General features: G+C 31.1%; 1 protein-coding gene across 1 annotated transcript; it reads left to right on the top strand.

The window, feature by feature from the left end:
* Positions 1-511: 511 nt before the first annotated feature.
* Positions 512-17827, top strand: LOC148620756 (actin-interacting protein 1-like). Its single transcript, XM_088574533.1, has 16 exons — positions 512-628; positions 925-1046; positions 1330-1420; positions 1778-1925; positions 3677-3857; positions 4848-4925; positions 5254-5331; positions 5882-5973; positions 6369-6510; positions 8450-8531; positions 9298-9451; positions 10501-10582; positions 11255-11365; positions 12319-12489; positions 13759-13903; positions 16153-17827. Exons 1-16 carry the CDS (start codon positions 610-612, stop codon positions 16251-16253), a joined length of 1797 nt encoding a protein of 598 aa, XP_088430659.1. The 5' UTR covers positions 512-609; the 3' UTR covers positions 16254-17827.
* Positions 17828-21075: the final 3248 nt, after the last annotated feature.

The following is a 21075-nucleotide window of genomic DNA, read 5'->3' as shown; positions in this document are numbered from 1 at the left end:
CTATTTTGGAAACTCTTTGGACAGATTTAGCTATTTATTACACCTGAAGACATCACTGAAACCCTCTATAGTCTATGACAAGATTAATTACTGTAAAATAAATAGGAAATCTACCAATGTCTGACACCACAGCTTGATTTTCTATTAACTCAAAGAATCATGTATATCATAAATTAAATTTACTATGTGATCTTACAGTAGTATCTTGAGATAAGACCTTTCTATAATATTTTCATTTCTTTTCTCATATGCAGCAGAATCAGAAGCAAGCATTCCCCTTATTTCAGAATGTACAAAGATGTATAAAGATATATTAATTTTTCTTATCACAAAATTAATTTCCATAATTGGCTGTGTTATTATAATGGTAATTATATAATGAATCCTATATACATTCCAGTTATTTTTAAATGTGATCACTTGAGAAAAATATCAATCGGAACAAGAATACCAAATTTGGTAACTCAGTCCAAGACAAGCATGCGCAAAGCTATAAAACTGAATTTCCGGTGAGTATAAAATCACTTCCGGGGTTCGCCGGTTCAAGAAGAAACACCTTTCACTCAATATTACTGCTACTGATTAAACATAACATAACAACTCGGAGAGATGACTGAAGTAACTCCAAGTAAGAATAAGCTTTGACACACAAGTGTCACTGATTAGATATCGACGACCTTGTGCAACATAAAAAAAACCAGTTTTTATCTCTTCTGTATTGTCGTACTGCTATGTAAGAAATAAACCAAAGTTTTCCGGTTTGTTTATTTACATTTGTTTAAATCCAAAAGGCAGTAATTACGGCTGTAGTGTAGATTAACGTGTCTAGTAATATATTTCATACTATAATTCGAATGTATTCTCGAGTTCAAACTCAAAGGATCAATACGTAATATCCTCAATTCTAGTTCGTTTACTTTTCAGGATGTGTATTTGCCTCCCTTCCAAGGACAACTAGAGGAGTTCCCATTGTCTTAGGAGGTGACCCAAAGAAGAAAAATTTCCTTTACACAAACAATAACAGTGTTTTCATCAGAGATGTTGCAGTAAGTAAACTTTATAAATCACATACAAATACATGTACCACCTTTTTTTTAAACAAAATATTGGTACAGAATGTTAGTTTTAGGAATGAACTATCTTGAATGCCTATAATATGTTTACTCCTGTGAGGTACTATATAAGTGCCCACCATAATCAGAGGGCCATTATGGCTTTCTTCATAAGACTTATATTGCTGTCAGTTTTAATTTGACTATGAACCACAGGTTTCTGACCATGATGCAGCCTATTACTATGATATTTTTAGTACTGTTCAATTGCTTTCAGAACCCATCAGAATGTGATGTCTACACCCAGCATCAGTGTCAGGTTGTTTCAGCCCAGTATTCTCCAAGTGGTTTCTACATTGCCAGTGGAGGTCTGTAACAGTCATCTGAAGTTTTATTCAGCTCAAGTAAAGCCAAACAAATAGCTAATTTAACATACTGTTTTGAAGGTATCATCCTGAAATGGCAAGAAAAATTCAGTGAATATTTAAACAATCATGGATTGAATTTTATATCTATAAAACTAAGGCACAATATATATCTCAACTAATGAATCTCTCTCTCTGTAGTCAATTAGTCCCAATAAAACCATCATTTATGTTAAACCTTATTTTTAATTTTTTCATTTTATGTATATAATATTTCACTAAATTGTATTATCATAGTGAGGACAGTACATATTTTTCTATCAGGAATAATGTTTTTTTTATATATATAATGAATTACAGATGTATCTGGAAAGGTCAGAATCTGGGACACAGTCAACAGAGAACATATATTGAAGAATGAATTCCAGCCACTTGGTGGAACTATCAAAGATATAGCTTGGTCTGGTGACAACCAGAGAATGGCTGTCTGTGGTGAAGGAAGGGAAAAGTAAGATTTTCTGCATAAATGCAGGGCTCAAGCTACTTGAGAAAAACAGGGAGAAGTGATCTCTCTTTCAGAGAGACACTAGGGAGAAGTGAACGTGGTCACACATCATTACTAATGCTTTTTAAAATTATGTGTTTATGTTACTTACATGCACACAATATCAGCAAACATTTTCATGTATTCATTTTCTTTTATTGAGATAAATATTACTTTTTCTTTAAGCTACATATGTAAGTAACTAAATATTTTGGACAAAATGAAATCACCTGCTGACTGAATGATTGACTGTATCATATATTCATGAAATTGAATTTCTAATCTATACCTCTGCCCCTTACCAAATTTGTTACAGCAATATTAATATACGATTGAGCAAAGCAAAGCTTCTTGCACTGCACTGTCCCTTTGATTTGTCTCTTTCAGCAACACTAGAATAGAAACTTTCAGGCAGTGACATTCTGTTGAAATTTTCATTTTGTTTGTTTTTTTTTCTGATCCCACTTATTCCATAATGATATCTTGTTCAAAATATCCAGTCTCTTAATATGAGTTGATCAAGGGTATCAGTAATCATGTAAAAATTTTATTTCTGACAAATCAAGACTGAAACTCTATTGACACATATTGTAGCGGTCGTAACGAACTCATCTCAAACTTAAAAAATGTTCCATTGAAATAGTTTCGACCAAACTATCAATTGAAATGAATTTAACTTAAGTCCAAAGAACCTGCACGACAAATTTGCATGTTTCGTAACGAAATTTGAACAGTAAAACATGAATTATCATAAGTTTAAGTGAAGAATGTTCATTCTGCATACTTACTTAAATGTTTGAAACAAAAACCTGATTAAAATACTTGCTTGTAACCGATAATTAGATAGATTTCGAAATTTTTATGATTTATTTTCTCGATTGGGTGCCATTTTTGTTTGAATCGTTATCGGAAGAGAGATAACTTTTGTCAAAGTACAGCTTAAAGATGGAGTACAGTTCCGATCATGGGCGATGTCTGAAAATGAGAGGGCAAAGTGAGCGACTCCATGGCGACAATTTTGCCTGAATCGCCCAGTAGCGAGAGCCTTGAAATGTTAATTTGCAGTCTCCATGATAAACTTTTTCAGACAGAAGCCATTTAGACCTCCGAAGTTACAAAAATTGGAGGTCCGAATGATTTTTCAGTGGCACAAAAAAAAAATTGAAATTATATGCAAACATTTTTTTAGTCCTAAATCATCTGAATCTGTGTCTAGTAACAAGAATATCCTGTTATAATGAAATTACATAACAACAAACACTCATTTGATTCAGACTATTTAGATATGTCTAAGAACCCCAAAATAAACAACACTACAACACCCCAAAATTTTTGGAAGTCCGTTGGGCTTCCTAAGAACATAATTTTTTATTGGCCTGGGCCACTGGGTCCCTGGCTAAATTTTAAGACTGAATTTGTAGGGCAAGTTATAGGTATTATGTATTATGTTACCATTTTAACAAGGTTTTAGTACACTTGTTTAAATGTGTGTTTGTCTGTTCATTCAACTTTGAATCATTATTCTTATTTCTTTTTTACCTAATCTATTTATCCATGATAAGTAAAAACAACATTAAAGTTAAATACCATGAATAGTTTTTCACTGTTTTTAAACAATCTAAAAACTTGTTACCAGTAATGAAAGGTGATAATTGATCCTAAATCATTTCTGAGCATTACATTAGCTAAATATGACCTGCCATATTCTGTTTTAGGTTTGCCCATGTTTTTGCTGCAGACACTGGAACATCTGTTGGTGACCTTGGAGGGTCCAGCAAATCTTGCAACTCTGTATCATTCAGAGCAGAAAGGCCATTCAAGATAGTGATAGGCAGTGAAGATTTCAAATCCGCCTTTTACCAGGGACCTCCATTCAAATTTGTGAAGACAATGAATGTAAGAATGACAAAACAGAAAAAAAGACATTAATTCTATGTTGCCCTGAATAAAACATTTGTGTTTGCTAATCATTAATCTTTACCCAGGAAAAACAATCAAGATATATGAACATTATTATGAGGTGATATCTTTCCATAATTTGATTTTTGGGATTTATAAGAGGGATAATTATATCCAGTAATGCAATTTTTATACCCCGCCACATGAAGTGGCAAGGTATTATGTGATACCTAAAAGATGCATGTCCATCTGTCTGTTCGCCCCCCGGACAGTTTCAAGATGTTAATTTAGAATATATCATCAGATCTTTTTCAAACTTTGTATAGTTATTCAGTGTGATAAAGTACTGATCAAGTTTAAATTTCACTTACATTAGATTTATTACATGATAGTTAAAGCCATGATTTTAAGTTGTTTTTACCCAGAAAAATTTGTTGATAAATAGCAGTTGTCTTTATTTGAATATTAAAGAATTGTGAAAGGTTTTTCAAAGTCAACACAATATATAGGGGTATCATTTGATTGCCCATTAAATGCCCCATTTTTAAGCCACATTTTCTATGCTATATTGCACTCTGGTAGATTTAAAAAGAAATAGCAAAATTACATCTGCAAAAATGTGCATCATAGAGTTGTTCATTTATCTTATGGAGGTAGACCTATGGTAAGGGACACAACTCTTACAATGCACTGGAACATTTGTATTCAACATTTTACATTAATTTCATGTAAGCATCAAAGTAACTTTGACCGATTTCATTCTGTTTCAAAGGAAAGCTTGAAAGGCTTTGATGAAATTGAATATGATACAAACATATCACTGATTTCAAGAGTGATGTCCCTTATAGGTCTACCTCCTTAAAAAAGATTTATGTATTTTGCCATTGTCCATGGTCAACTGAAAAAATGAATAAAGAACTGTTGCTGCTGAAGTTTCCTTGTCTGTCAATTTTGTTTCTGAGCCTTCTTTTTTTTTATTTTTTACAGGAACATACAAATTTCGTAAATTCAGCCAGGTATGCCCCTGATGGAAGTGTTTTCATTACAGGTGGTGCTGAGGGCAAGGTAAATTAGCTTCTTTCTAATATTTCATATGATTTATGGAATCGGGATAAAGAATATTGGTGTTTACAAAATGAAATTTTACTAGTATATGTGTAAAACAGAAATTTGTAAATTACTAAAACATTTAGCTGCCTTGTTAGTAAATCATAATCCACCACAATTTAGTTACCTTTGTTTTATATGTTGTGTATTTATGTATCTCTTTATTTTATATTTATTTTGTGTGTTTTGTTTTATGTATTATTGTTGCTTTTACTTTTTTATAGAAATTAATTACTTATCTCAGACTAGGCTCACTTTTAATGAAGTCATTCTTTATATATTCCAGGCTTATGTATATGAAGGAAAAACTGGTGACCTTTTGGGTGAACTTGGTTCTCCTGCTCATAAAGGTGGAATATATGCAGTGAGTATTAGTATTTTATAGGAATTTTAAAAATATTTTCGGTAGTATAATGGCATCATCCCATCACCTTTGTTTGTATCAGTTAAATTTATTTACAATGACTTGAGTAAAACTTGAAATGTTAGCACATTGTTCCATTTTTGTTTATTAGTTTTACTTTCACATGAAACAGTTTTTCAATGTTTTGGATGGTGTTTCAGAATTGTACTAGAGAGTAAGATTTAAGTGCAAGTCTTTCGAAAAAATAAAAAAAAATTTCATCCTTCCAAGTCAGGGTTTTGAGTCCCCCTTTGGTCCCTCAACTCAAAACCCTGAAGTGTGTAATTTTAATGTTCTTAAAAATGGGCGGGCCTCGTTAAAAAACTTGAAATCTTACTTTTTGTTGTCCGAGATTTCTCTGCTTGCACTCTCACTTTTGGAAAATGTTAGTAATGTTAAAAGGCAGCTTGCTTTCATTTTTCATTGTTTTTGCAAAATTTTGAACATTAAAACGTGTGACAACAGTAATAATTGTTAGGATCTGTTTTGTATATGTCATTTTGTTTTTTAGATATCATTTAGTCCCAACAGTTCAGAGGTATTAACAGTGTCTGGAGATAAAACTGCCAAAATATGGAATGTGGCCAATAGAGAACTTGTCACGTAAGGTTCACAGAGTGTATGATTAAACTTATTATAGCTGAAAAAAAATTATAATTAAAATTTGTCTGTAACATTTTGTGTTGCATTTCAAAAAACCTAAATTTTCATTTTTAAACTGTAGTGACAATGTAAGAGCATGTTATATGGGCTATTAGGGATATATTTAAATGATTTTTTTTTTGGATTTTTTACTGGAAGTGCATTCACAGTAAACCTTGTGATTCTTCATTGGAATATGACTGCAAAAAGAAATTACACTTGGCTTGTCTTTTTTTTAGAGTTAGTCTTTATTGTATCAAAGAAGTTTAAAAAATTTACAATGCAATATGACTTTCTCCACATCTAATTTTGTCTTCCAATAAAGATAATACATGTATAATGATTTCTTATTCTAGAACTTTTGAAGTTGGTAAAACCGTTGACGAGATGTTAGTAGGATGTTTATGGCAAGGAGATTTTATCATGGGTGTAGCTCTATCTGGTTACATCTATTATTTTAACAGAGATGACTCTTCTTCTCCACCTCGTGTTATTGTCGTAAGTTGATTTTCTTCTCCACTTAGTGTTATTGTTGTAAGTTGATTTTCTTCTCCACTTAGTGTTATTGTTGTAAGTTGATTTTCGTCTCCACTTAGTGTTATGCCTGTAAGTTGATTTTCTACTCCACTTAGTGTTATTGTTGTAAGTTGATTTTCTTCTCCACTTCATGTTATCCCTGTAAGTTGATTTTCTACTCTACTTAGTGTTATTGTTGTAAGTTCATTTTCTTTTCCACTTCGTGTTATCGTTGTACGTTGATTTTTTTCTCCACTTCGTGTTATCCCTGTAAGTTGATTTTCTACTCCACTTCGTGTAATTGTTGTAAGTTGATTTTCTTCTCCACTTCGTGTTATCCTTGTAAGTTGATTCTATTGGTATAAAACTGCTTTTTTTTTCTTCGATCATGTAGACAAATATTTCTCTATCTCTTGTACACGGCAAGATATTTGAAATATATCTGTCAAAAAATTGGGAGGGATTGTGACTTCATTGGATTTTTAGACTTTTTAATGGAAATGATACCATACACCAACAGTGTGTTGTTGCGCTATAAGATGATTTTTTACACAAAAAAAGTAGCCCAAAAAAACGAAAGGTACATTAATGATTTAAATACAATAATTTGATTTTTGATAAAACAAAATGATAATTACTTTATATTTTGATTATCAGAATATCTTGTTATATATTTCCACTTGTACTCATGTGCATGTCGAGATATTCAATGTACTCATTTGCACGTCAAAATATTCAACATGATATTCTCAATATCAAATCCAAAGTAACTATTATTCTATATGTATCAAAAAGAAACTCAAGTTCTGAGTTGGGCATCTTGAGAATAAATGTTTTTTATTTTGTTTGTCAGGTTAGTTTTCCACAATGATCTGTTAGCAATTACGATGCTAAAAAAAACATTTGAGGTTTCATCTGTGTTTAACTGTACTGGATAGTCATGGTTATCTTTTTGGCTAAAAAACCTCCTGTTTGATTTCCATCGAAGCTTGTATCTATGAAGAAAAATTCACATGCCAGAAATGTTCCTTATTTTCTGAATTATTTACATAAGCAGACTTTGATCAAACTGAATGCATTGAAATGTGCCATACATGATAATCATATGTTGAGGTTTACGTATCATTATCACATGATTATCATATGATAATCATATGTGTCTCACAAACATATTATCCTATGTTTCCAAGCCCAAGTTAACATAATTAGAATCCTATGGTTATTATATGTTTACTATATATGACCTGTTTGGCTATTTATCTTGCAGGGTATTACGTCAAAGTGGCATCATGATCTTATAAGTCAATGGCTTCCAGTTTCTTTACTCCACTTGTACATTCACACTAGCATCGGGTTTAACTTACCCTGCTTAAAGCAGTGTCCTATTTAATTCAGATTAATTAAGTGTCAGCACTTGTAAGAATCAGGGAAAATGGGAAAAATCAGAAACATGCATGTCAAAAACCCACCAATCTGACAATGTTATTTCACTCAAGGTTGCTTTCTCTATTTGAAAAGATCATTATTTGATCTCTACATCACTGGCTTTGCTCAGAAAATTTTCAATAGAATCTTAGAAAAATATGGTTTTTGACAGAGTTATCTGACCTTTAAATGTTCATTTTCAGCGTATTTCAATGAAATTGTAACTCAATGGTGGAGCATGATATGGAAAATCTTGTCTGTTTTCCTTGATTCTGATGGTGAAAATAGTCAAATTACACTTTCAAAATGATGGGGTTTTTTTTATACCATGTTTCAACTGCTGCCTGATTCTTACAGGGACTGACACTTAATTAGGATTGAACCAGATTTAAAATAGCATAAAGTGTACAGGCTAAGAGTGTTCATTTCATGCATGGTACAATTAATTTCTGCAATATATGTACATGGAGCATTACTGTTTTTATTTATTTTACAGGGACACAACAAACCTATTACAGCTATGGCTCTGAGCGAAGACAGATCTACAATATACACAGCAGATCAGATAGCTAGAACTGATATCCTTTTCATGTAAAATATCACAAAATATGTTTCTGTGAGGAGAAAAAAAAAACAAACAAATTGTCTGTTTTCTGCTACCCTACATACTCTAGTTTTTTGTGCCTACCCTAAACATTTTAGAATCATTTTGGCTCAAGCACTATTAAAGTCTAGATTGTTTCCCCATTAACTCAGTTGAAATTGTTTTTGAAAAATGAAAAAATTTCCCTACCTACCTATCCTATTTTTTTCTTGCTGTCAGCAGGCAACAAGACTACCATCTTTTGAGCTTGTAAATTTGATTAACCAGTCAGTTAGCTTTAAAAATTTTCAACAGACAATTTTAGTTTTATTCACTTTTTCTTTAGTTAGCCCCCATATTCAATTGTCCTTTAGTTTTCACTTTGTCCTTATGAATGTCCATGAAATAGATTTGTGACCTCATTATTATACATGATTTTGTTACATATTTTGTAGATGTACCTATTGCTCAATTTTAATAGTTTTTCAATAAGTGAGAAAACATGAATTTTTACTAAAAGTTCTTGTAAATGTTAACACCTGACAATTTTTGCATTTAATTGTTCATTTGAACCCAGTTTTGTAATTTAAATGTACAATAAAACTGGTCTAAACCAGAAAGTCCTTTTATATCAATTTTTATTTATTTTAAACCTTGGTAAACAGCACCTGTCTAAACTGAACAAAAGTAAAAGTCCATAAGGGCTTGGTTTAGACAAGTTTCACTATATATGCATATCATCTTCCTTAATTACTGCTTACTTTGTTGGAATGCTGCCTCAGGAGAAAACTCTGTGTTCTCTGGTAAAGGTCATAGTAACCAGGTACAAGACATGGCTGTAACAGATGGCAAATTGGTGTCTGTGGGTATGGACGATACAATCAGATTCACAGATCTTAGCAACAATCAATTCGGGTATGATACTGTGATCTTTCAAACTATTTGTAATTCAATCCAAATCATTGTGCCAAAACACATAGAGGAGGCTGGAGTTGATTTTTGGGGTTGTGTATTGAACCAATTTGGAATAAAGGGACTAGAAAAAGCATTTTCCTGATGTCTAAACAAAAACTGGAATAAAGGTTTCAGGATATGTCTGAAATTATACATCAATCTGTCATACCACAAAAGGAAGTAATTTGTTGATTTATGGGGTTGTGTATTGTATATTAAACCCATGAGTAATAAAGAGCCTAAAGGGGGTCAGAAAACAAGAATTTTTCTGTTTTCTGGACAAGAACTTCAGAAAAAGTGTATGGATCTTTTTGAAATTGTACATCAAGGTGCCCTACAATAACAGAAGCTTTTTTTGTCATTGTTACATGAACTGCTTAGGAATTAGGACCAAAAAAATTAACATTTTCTTTGTTTCATAGCATAAACTTGAGTAACAGTGTTCGATATCTATAAATTATACTATAGTTAAGTTTTGATACCACAAAAGGTTTTGTTGGATTAAATAGGTAATGACCCTGATGTTTCAAGAATTAAGGGCTAAAAGGGGTCAGAAATAACCATTTTCCGCGACTTGATTTTTATTGTCTAATTGTATTTTTAAATTTCTTTTGCTGCTTCATCTGGTCAGAATCTTAAACTATACCAGCATTGGATCACAATCCCAGCAGAGTTATATCAAGTTTTAATGTTGTGTCTATACTAGTCTAAATGGTTCTGGATTTGAACTCTACCGTTGTATTAAGCTGCGCCAAACAAAGCATTCTATTATTACATCTAATCATCTGAATAATCATTTAGAAATACAGATTTATTGAGGTTGTTGCAAGGGATAAATTATTTCTGGATAGTGGGTACAAATTAATAAAAAAATGTACTTTGTGAATTAGAGGTTTTAAGAATCATTTGTTTTAGTGATGGTTGTTTTTTTTTTGTATTTTCATCATCTTGATTATTTTATACAACTTTGTAACTGGGAAATGTTATTTAATGTTATTTTTCACTTCCAGTGACAATAGTATGAAGTTAGATTCCATGCCAAGAGGAATTGCTGCCAGAAGTTCAGTAGTAGCTGTAGCCTGTATAAATCATGTATGTAGTGACAACATTATTAAAGTTTTGTTGAAGAACTAGTTTTTAGGTCAAACAACATAATAACTATGATTGTACCCAAAGTAGATAATACCTGAGATGAATCTTTCTTATATGTTACTTCAATGGTTAACTGTTCTTGTATTCCATTGATTTGATTTCTAGTTTCATTGAAAACATGAACAAAAATTAAAATATTCCGTTATTCTTGTACACCCAGCTCCTTGTTCTGATGGTTAAAAATTGGCAGCTCTCAAAACCTGTAGATAGTGATTAAAACTAATTTCATTTAGAAATTATAGTAATAACCATAAGTTATCAATATTTGTTCAAGATTTGACATTGACACATTCAAATTGGGATTTTTGAGTTTGACTGACAATTTAGTCATTTGAAGTGGAACTAACTCTCAATATTTTCGAAATTTTATTACTAATTAATTTGAAAAAGTTATTCTCTTGACTTTCTCAGTTTTAAAAAAATCATTTTTTGTGTAACTGATGGATATAAATATACATATACTTCAAAAGTTTTTGTTTGAAATCTCAATATGTATCACAAATGATGATGTCCAGTTTCAGTTGAGTTACTTCCCTTGTGTGGTAAAGTGTGTAAATTAAAAAGAAACATAAGTCTATCATTGGCAAATGATAAAATTTGTTTTTTTTTCAGGTTGTAGTATTTAAAAATGGATCTAAGTTATTATCTCAGGGTGTAAAATTTGAACCCTTAAGTGTAGATGTTAGCCCAAATGGCAGTTTAATAGCTGTAGGTGGTGATCAGGTTGGTATTATTTTAATCTATGATATGGGAAATGCCACAGCCTAGATTGCAAGCTAATTAATTATATAAAATTTCTTACCAAAAGACAAACACATAAAATTTGTGTAAGATTAGTCATCTGTACTGCAGTCTGACTAAAGCCAGCCCCTACTATCCACTGTGGTCTGACTGTATGGTGGTAGCAGTCAAGAATTTTGTAATATATATGTATATGTCTGGTTCAGAAATAAATTGATTTTATGGTATAATATTATTGTTATACTTCACAGAGGATGGTTATGATGTCAACTGGTGTATGTAACTCAAGTGGAGCCGCCAGACAATTTGAAAAGGAGGGGGTGCCACCTGGGTTTGCTCAGAAAAAGGGGGTGCTAGGACAGTTTCTATTTTTTAGTTAATTTTATATGTGAAAATGACATGTTTTCCAATAAAAAGTAGGCTTGCCAACCCCCTTCTCTGCTGGAACCGCCACTGTAACTTTTTGTAGTGCACCATGAACACATTCTAGTTTTCAATTTGTATACTATATTAAAAAACTTGCTTTGCTCATATGGTTCAAACTGGTCTATGTAAACAGCAGTACAGGCCCCCAATTTTTTCCTTACGTTGATAATTGTATAAATAAACAAGATTGTAGAATTGGGAGGTAGACTTAGGGTAAGGGAAATTACTTTCGTAATCAGTGATGTGTTTGAATTGTAATCAATTTTATCAAATCCTTTCAAGCATTTAGCTGAAACAGAATGAAATCTATCAAGTCAAAATTAAGATTGGTCCCTCCATCAAAGCCTTGTTTAGTTTGGAATAATTTGAATTGGAGACTGCAGACCAATCGACTTTAATGATGTTACAGTACCAAGTTAGATTATGGAAAATAATCAATCTGGCCCAGATGAGAAATAAACAATTAAATTAAATTACTTTGTTATAGTTTTGAAAATATCATATTACAGGACAGGAAAGTCCATATTTTTGACATAAGTAGTGGAGGATTAACAGAAGTTAATACAATAACATGTTCGGGATCACCCACCTGTGTCAAATTCTCTCCAGATGGACAATATATAGCTATTGGAGGTGGCGATAGATATCTTCGATTGTATTCCATGTCAGATTTAAATACAGTAAGTCAATGGTACCAAATAATATTGTTGTAAAGGGAGAAAGTTTAATTTCCTCAATGGTAACCAATCTTATTTTCACTTTTGTTTATCACAGATAAAACTGGTTCACTTCATTTTCAATCATAAAAAAAGAATTACAATTCTTCCTGATTGTACAAAATACAGTGAAACTTCTCCAGACTGGCCACCACTGGGACAAGAGGAAATTGCCAGAGTTATTTCTGTTTATGTGTTCTATAACTCTACATGTTGTCAGTTTGCTGGTTGAGGCAAGTTTAATATCTTTTCAAAACTTTGGGCTCTTTATTACATTTCAAAGCTTGCATCATTTGTAAATGATTTGATTTTATTTATAAATGGAACTGCTGACAAAGTAATGTTCACGGTTTTGAAAGAATGTGTATTTAAGATCAAAGGGCTATTGTTGGTAATTAATCATTTGCATTGTCGAAGTTTTCTACCAATCAACAAAATTTAATAACTTCACCTCTTTATTGTTTTGGCTTGGGTACAAAAATTGACAGTTGAAAGATCGTACCATTAAATGACCCTGATTGCCTGACGTGTGTACACACTAATTAACACCCAACCATTGACAAAATGTGATGTCTAGATTAAATTTGTAATTTAAACTACTGTCTCCTTCAATTGTCATCTGTCCACGTATGAAATGCAAACCGTTCAGTGAATGAATTTTAATTACGTAATCATTTACAGTTTTGTTGACAAATTTATTATAGGTGAACAATAACTGGTCAGCCGGAATTGAGAGGTTGTTTTGACTTGAATTATGTAGCTTAAACTTCGAAAAACTGGCCGATGTATGGTTTTAGGGGGAAGCCCGTCTATTGAAGACAAAACACAGAGGTTTTAAGGTATATCGGCCGGGACTTTTGAGAGTGGCCAGTTTGAAGGGAAGACCTGTTTTCTGAGGGTCCAGTTTGGAGAAGTTTCACTGTACACATTTTTTTTTGTGATCTTTGCAGTTTGGTTTCAAAAGAACATGTTAATGTAAATTGGATAATTTCTACACTATTAAAAAAAGGAGCATTTACTTGGAACATTTGAAGAGAAGTTTCAAAACTAGTTTTTCCTTATGCACACTGTGACATAGAAAGGCAAATATTTGGTGCACTGTAGCATCTGAAACTTGAATTTGCAACAGAATATTTTGTGTTACATTGATCTATTTTTCTAATACATTTTTTATTCCCTTCTAAACCTTTTTTTGTTTGTTTTTTTTATGAATGATAAATATTTGTTTTATAGACCATTATAGAATATATGGGACACACTGCTAAAGTAACTTGTGTTGCATGGAGTCCTGACTCATCTCGACTTGCCACTGGAGGGTTGGATTCTCAAGTTGTGGTATGGGATCCCAAAGACCCAATGAAACCAAAAGTTTTTAGACGTAAGTGATCCTGTAGTTCCGTATGTTACTGGTTCCAATATCCAATTATCCAGCTGTCTGTTGGTTGAGCCAGCACTCCACAGTTTAGTTTAGTTTCACACTTATGGCTTGGGATGAAAAATGACATTAATGGAAACCGTTGGTTGCTATAGTGATTAAAAATGAAGAATCTATTGTTGATGAAACATTTTCTGAAAAAGGGGACTTTTCAAAGTATTTTGCAATGTTTTATATATTTTCATATTGAAGGGGCTTTTTTCAGTGACAATTTGACTTCATTGTGAAAGTGAAAGTAAGTCAATTTTTTACCATGCTGAATTTAATAAGTGGATTACAAAGTGAAATAGCTCAAAATCTAACCAGTGATGCCCATATGAGGATGGGATTTTCGAAGGAAAAAGTTTGGACAGTTTCAGGGCATGAAATTAAAATTTGAGATATTTTGCGGGAAATTTTATATTTTTAAACCTGATTTTATGAACTTTTTTTGCAAATTTTCGCATATTTTTGAATGGTTTCTATGGTAACCCTATTTGCTGTGGGTAATTTTTTTCCAGAAAATTTTTACTGCACCCTGAAAGGCCTTGGTTTGAGCTATTTCTAGATATATAGATTTACAGATGCTTGACAATTTTTAAAGTGATAAATTTTACAAAGCATCAGATTACAAGACCAAAATTAGGCAGTTCTACAATACTGTGGAGTGCTGGCTTAATGGGAGCTGCCAATACCCCTACACATTGAAAAAAATGCTTCATATCTTAGAAACTAGTGTTTTTATGCTATGCTTTGATACAAGGGTTAAAAAAATGTAACTTATGGTATGGACCTATATTGTTGTTAGCTAAGAAGTCCCTAGCAACCAATTATGCTGATTTTTTGCAAAGTTAACAGAACAGTCATTGAACTGATTCATGTTTGAATATGGCTCTTGCCATCACAACGAATGGAAAATATTTTTAAAAGCTAAATATTTGTGCAGGTTACATGTAAAATAGTCAACCAGGCAATTTTTAAGTGCACAATAAGCAAAGGTTTAATAACCTAAGACTAGAGTAGGCTTTTTAGTATTTGGTTTTCAATTCATTCAGATTTCTGATTTTTCATGCGATGAGCTTCAAATGCACTATTTTAGCGTAAAACCTGTGTTAAAAGCTTACAAAACCCCAAATTTAGGGTTTACAAGTACATATGGTTGTCATTTGGCATGTTTTAAGTGGAAATTTTTATTTAAAAGATGATTATAGCAAAACAAGTGAAATGCATATCTGCACTTAGGTATAAGGAAGGTTCTCCACTAATGAAGAGGAGATAGCTTAGTACATGTATGAGAATGCCTCTAAAATTTTTATGAATTGTCCAATTTTTATAAATTTGGTATCATTTTACGCGTAAGAAGGTAAGCTTTTAAGAAATATTACAATATTTAATATTGCATTCTGCTTGATCCATCATTATGTTGATTTTCTGTTGATAGTTTAGAAAATGCATAACTTAATTTATTAATTTTTTTTAACATAATCATAACGCAATTCAAGTGTAATTTAGGTGTATATTGTATTAACTGCACAGAAGTCCTTTTTCTCCAAAAAAATTGGATGTGGGTATGACTTTGATCACCAGAGCCCAGCTTCTGACAATTGTGTCCTCTGGATAGATATTCATTCTAATAGGATAACTTGTATAGATTGTACCACACATATCAATTGGATAACTTATGTCCAACTGATAAATCTTTGAAGACTGGGTCCTTACCAGATGTCGAGTTTTTTATGGAAAGAAGGTTTTTTAAAGTTTGATAAGTGTTGATGGCCATCCGCATAAAGCAATTCATCCTTATCTGTTATCTCTGGTGAATATTTTTTCATCTAACCAAGGAACATCTACATTGTTATTTATTTAAGGTATTCTTTTTAAAATCAATTAAATTATTGATTTTTCAGAAGATATGTAGTGCAAATGTCATTGTAACTAGGTGTGACATGGGTAAAATATTTATTAAAATTTTAATGAAGGGATTTTACATTTTTCTTGAAGGGTATTGGAATTCCTATTGATTTGATAATACTGCAAAACCTGTCTAGACCAAACACTTTTAAAGTCCATTTACATAAGTTTAAATTATTGTGAACCTTAGTAAACCAAACATTTGTCTAAACCAAACCAATCTTATATTGTAAAGGGGTTTGGTTTAGACAGGATTCAATGTTTTATGTAAAAGTTTATAATGCATTTACATTTCTTTTCAGGAGCCCATGCTGCAAGTTACGTCAATAAAATAGCATGGTTAAATGACAGTGTTGTAGTATCTGCTGGACAAGATAGCAATATTAAGCAATGGGATGCCTAATTAATCTGTATATATCTATTTCTGTGATTTGTTGCTGGAAATCATGTGATCAACCATTAGTCATGTGATTGTCATGTGGTACTTAAAAGACTAGCATATTTTCATAATGTAATATGTAAGTGAGTGTTTACTGAAAGCTTGTAAAGCTTTATCAAAGAAATTTGATAACTATATGTATTTTTATGAAGTCTGCAATATTGTTTAGGTTCATTTTATAATTCAAGAACATTATAAATGACACAGTAACTGCAGTCAAATTTTCTTTTTGTAATTTGTACTTTTATAAACTTTACAAAATATTAACCATTTTTCTGAAAAGTGCTATAATTAAACATTACTGGGTACTTTCAAAAATAAATTATTTAAACTAATTTTCTTAATTCTTCTATGTTGTATAATTAAAAGAAATATGTAATGCTTTTCTAAATATTGTGTATAAACACATGACCATATATTACATGATATATATTTATTAATCATGAAGTGACAGTGGCCAAGGATTAACAATAAAAACATCAAATCTAATTGAAATTTAATCCTTGATTACAATACTCTCCTGAAAAGTTTTTAATCACAAAACAGTGGTGGTTAGCACTTTTATCTAACTGCATTGTGGCCTCATAGGACAGTGACAAATTTGAAATCCAATCATAAAGGGAGGATAGTTCAAGTGATGATTTTTATTTTATTTAGATTGTATGAATTATAATCACATCTTCATGTACATTATAGTCTATCAATTTAAATATTTTGTTTGATTTTGTTTGTTATTATTTAGTTGCTTTTTTTTTTCAACTAATGATTTGGTATCTGGTAAATGCTTGGTATATAAATTGCTACTACTTGTGTATAAGCCTTCATAGAATTTTAATTGCTGCATCAAAAAGTTTTAAGTTGAAATGCTTTTGAAAAAAAATTACTTCTAAATTTTTTTTCTGTAAATTATGTATATTTTAGAGGTGCATGTATATGTATTTCAAACATTGGTGCAACCTTAGATGAGATTAAAAATGATATCTTGATGTTGTCATCATGTGCAAATTTAATGCCATATACTGATATCTATCCAAAAATGAACACAATTGAAAATTAATGATCTTATTTTTTTTAATTTGATTTTTGCTGGTCATTGTTGTAATTTTTTTTTTAAAGATGCAACATTATTTTCCATTCAAATTTTGTTAATTATAATTTAATAGATAGTGCAGTCTTTATAAGTATAATGCTATGAGGTTCAGGGATTTTTTTGTTATTTCACACCAAAGTGTTGAAAATTCTGTTCCTAACCAAATCGACAATGCATGGATTCCACAAATCAACTACATTTTTATTAACCAATATGTTTGCCTTTGTGAATGAAAAAGGATATTTTGATTATGTTTATTTACATGTACATTGTACCATGAAATTTAAACAAAACAAATTAGAATAAATTTATGCAAGTGGGTATGGAAATGATATTATTTAAGCTATGTAGCTTATAAGTGCTAATGTGGTATGAATGTACACAGTTTTTGTATTAATCGAATGTCTTTCTTTTTAGCTAAAAAAAAATAAATATATTTATAAATGAGTTTATTGTTTATGCAAATTAGAGCCTCTGGCAACTGTCCCTCTATTCAGTGATGTTACATGAATACTATGAGTATCCTCCATTTTCAAAAAGTTACAGTACTGTGATCAAACAGTTGATGGTCAAGGTAATATTATTATGAGAAAGGTGTATCCTCATTGTCATGGGCAGGTTGAGAGAGGTAGTAGAGGACAGTCTTCATAATGGTAATCAATGGGAATTTAGCCTCTGAGCTTGGAAGCACTGAGAGCTTGATTTCAGTCTGACAGGAAGTTTTAAAACTTGTAATACCAAGGGTAATACAAAGGAAGGATCTCTTTTAGTTTAGTATCTTTAACAGCATTAAATGTTTGTAGCTTGTGTTTTAAAGTTTTGTTATTTCTTTAAGAAGAATAAATTCTTGTTGATTATAACTGTAAAAGGCATTATCATTTCACTGTTCTAGGATTCCTATTTCCCGTTACTCAGGGCAAGTGAAATTTGGGTCAGGGAAAGTTAGGTACTTAGTTACACTTTCCCGTGGCTAGTTGAAAACTTCATATTGTAAGGATTTGTTTTGTTAGGAAAGCAGTCATTGACTGTGGGAAAGTTGATTTTATATGGATTTTTCCCAAGGAAACCTCAATTTCTGAAAATCACTGTCATTTTCAAAAATATCAATATATTCATCTTCATCAACTTACAGATTACACTTGCCTCGTATTATTTTCTGATGGGGTGAGGGTTTTCCTCATGTTCCGAGCAGAAGTATTGTTTTGGTTTGTATTTTTTACCTTGACCAGTCATAATATGAACTACTCAGTTTCCCGGCTTAAATTGAACTGTAGTCATGGCCTAACCAAATTTCTTATGAGTGACCAGCCAATGCAGTCTGCTATTACTTGCAATAATTTCGTCAACTGTTTGTTTCAATATGGTGGTCATAGTGCTAATATCTACTTCATGTCATTTTTAAAAATTCTTTTCCACAAGAAATGGTTTTATTATTTGCTGACCTTCATATAACCTTTACCTTTAACATTAAGGTCTATAGAATTCAATTTCTATCTAATATTATGCAGAGCCGATAAGTATGATTGCTATACTGATGGTATGAAAGGAGGACAGACCAGAATAATTAAGTTTTTCGCATATACAACTAAAAAAAGGTGATTTTTGTCAGTTGATGTTACCAAGTTTGTGTTGAACAGATCTACGAATCTTTGTTGACATGCAGAGTATTGAATAACTTGTAAAGTAGTTTGCATGAAACATTTGGCAATGTAGAAAATAAAGGCTTTTAGTGATTCAGAAATGCCAACATTTAGATTAAGAGGATGAGAAAACAAGAAATGAATGCTGCTAATTTTGATTTCAAGACAGGAGAAAAACAGGCTGAGCAATTCAATGTAAAAATCTAGGATGAAGTTGATGAGATATGAAAAGCATAAACAGAGAATTATCTCCCTTGATCATGGATAAAAAAGTGAGACTTCACAGGGAAGCTTCCTAGTAGGCATACTTTGTGGAATGAATTAGTTATACCTTAAAAAAATTGAGAGAATTGATGTTAGGATGAAAAGTATAGGTTAATGTAAAAAATTACAACATCAAGAAAAGAACCACTTGGCCCAAACTAGATAAAATGGTACTAATTTAAAGAAAATTGAACTCCTTTATGTAAAATAGTCTTTCATGTATACTGGTGACCATGAGTTTTAAAAGATCCAAAACATTCATCAACATGACATGCTGCATATGTCTACTATTAAGTTTTTTTTTAAATATCCCAGACTACCCTTACGAGTCTCACACAAACTACCCAATTATGAGGGCTTTATAATAAAGTTATTTTTAAATTTATTTACAATTATAGTTAAAAAATCGAAAGAGAAAAAACAATTAAATAGTAAATAGTTAAGTAATTTAGTAAAATAAAAATAATTAAAAAAAATAGAATAAATTAAATATAGTGAAATAAATTTGAATAATAATAAATTATTGAATATTTTATTTCAACAGTGAAACAAGAAATAAGTATGTGAATTTAAAATAATGTAATAATAAAGGTGATTTGAGAAAGAAAAAAACTTGTGGATAATAATTTAGGAATAAAAATTAATGAGGGAAAAATAAAAAAATGGAATGGCAGAAGACAAAGCAGACCACAGCTGGACATATGACCTGACCCGCAAGGAGAACGTGAAATTGTTATTTGCCAAAAGGTGTATGGATTTTGGAGTCAAATGGGTAGCCAAGGGTGAAATGTAAATTTGGAAATTTGTAGTGTTAGAATTTTGAAAATATTAAAAGTGTATGCAACTTTAAGAACGAAAATTATATAGTTAAGCCAAATAGTATATATCCACATTTAGACTGCCTTAATTAAATGCTAGTACCCAGCGTTAGTATGCAGTTTTACTAACGCTACACGGGACCATTCCAGCCCATGCATCTGGTTAATGGCTTGACCAATGTTGTTTTAGAATATATTTTATTTGTTATTTTAGATTAAATTGGTTAACTTTTAGAATTTAACAAGTGTAAATATAAATCCAAAATTTCCATATTAACTCAACAGTCAAAATTATAGCCAAAGAAGCAAAGTAAAATATGCTATAAAAAAAGAAGAATAAAAAATAGTAAATTATTTATTGATATTATGGGAGTTTAGCAATGAGACTAGTTATGAACAGGATAGTTTAAGAACGTGTGTGACATTATACTACTGGCGGCTGGAGCTTTAGTTAAGGTAGATAGATTGAGAAGCATATGTGTACATAATTAATAAAAATAAATAGAAAATAAAAATAAATAAATTAATTAATTAAAAATGAGAGACTCAGTGCTGCATATGTTTATATATCTTTCTTCTTTTGTGTAAGGTAGATCAAACCTACTGCAAGGAGCATTATTTTCTGTCTTCTTGCAAAATCATACAGAAGTATATATATTCAATGTGCAAATTGTATCTGAAAAAAAATGCAAAGAAATGTCTGTAAATTATTCAAAAAGATATTTTGGTATAAACCTAAATATTGTAAAATTACAGTTAAGACACTCTTTCAAGGGAAGATAATTGACAGAACAATGTTCTGTAGAATTGTAATAGGAATTTTAGTTTTTTTAAAGAAAAAAGTTTGATTACTGCTACTTTTCTTTTTGAAATATGAAATAAAAATAATGATTCCATAAATTTAAAAAAAAATCAAATCTATATGAAATGTTGTAAAAAATCAACTACGTTTTGGAAAATATATCTCGAAATTA

The sequence above is a fragment of the Perna viridis genome, chromosome 3 (assembly GCF_037379345.1).
Source record: "Perna viridis isolate PV_CMFRI_1.1 ecotype Kerala chromosome 3, ASM3737934v1, whole genome shotgun sequence".
Lineage (NCBI taxonomy): Eukaryota > Metazoa > Mollusca > Bivalvia > Mytilida > Mytilidae > Perna > Perna viridis.
Note: the sequence above shows the minus strand (reverse complement) of the source record. Positions and strands in the feature narration are given on the sequence as shown.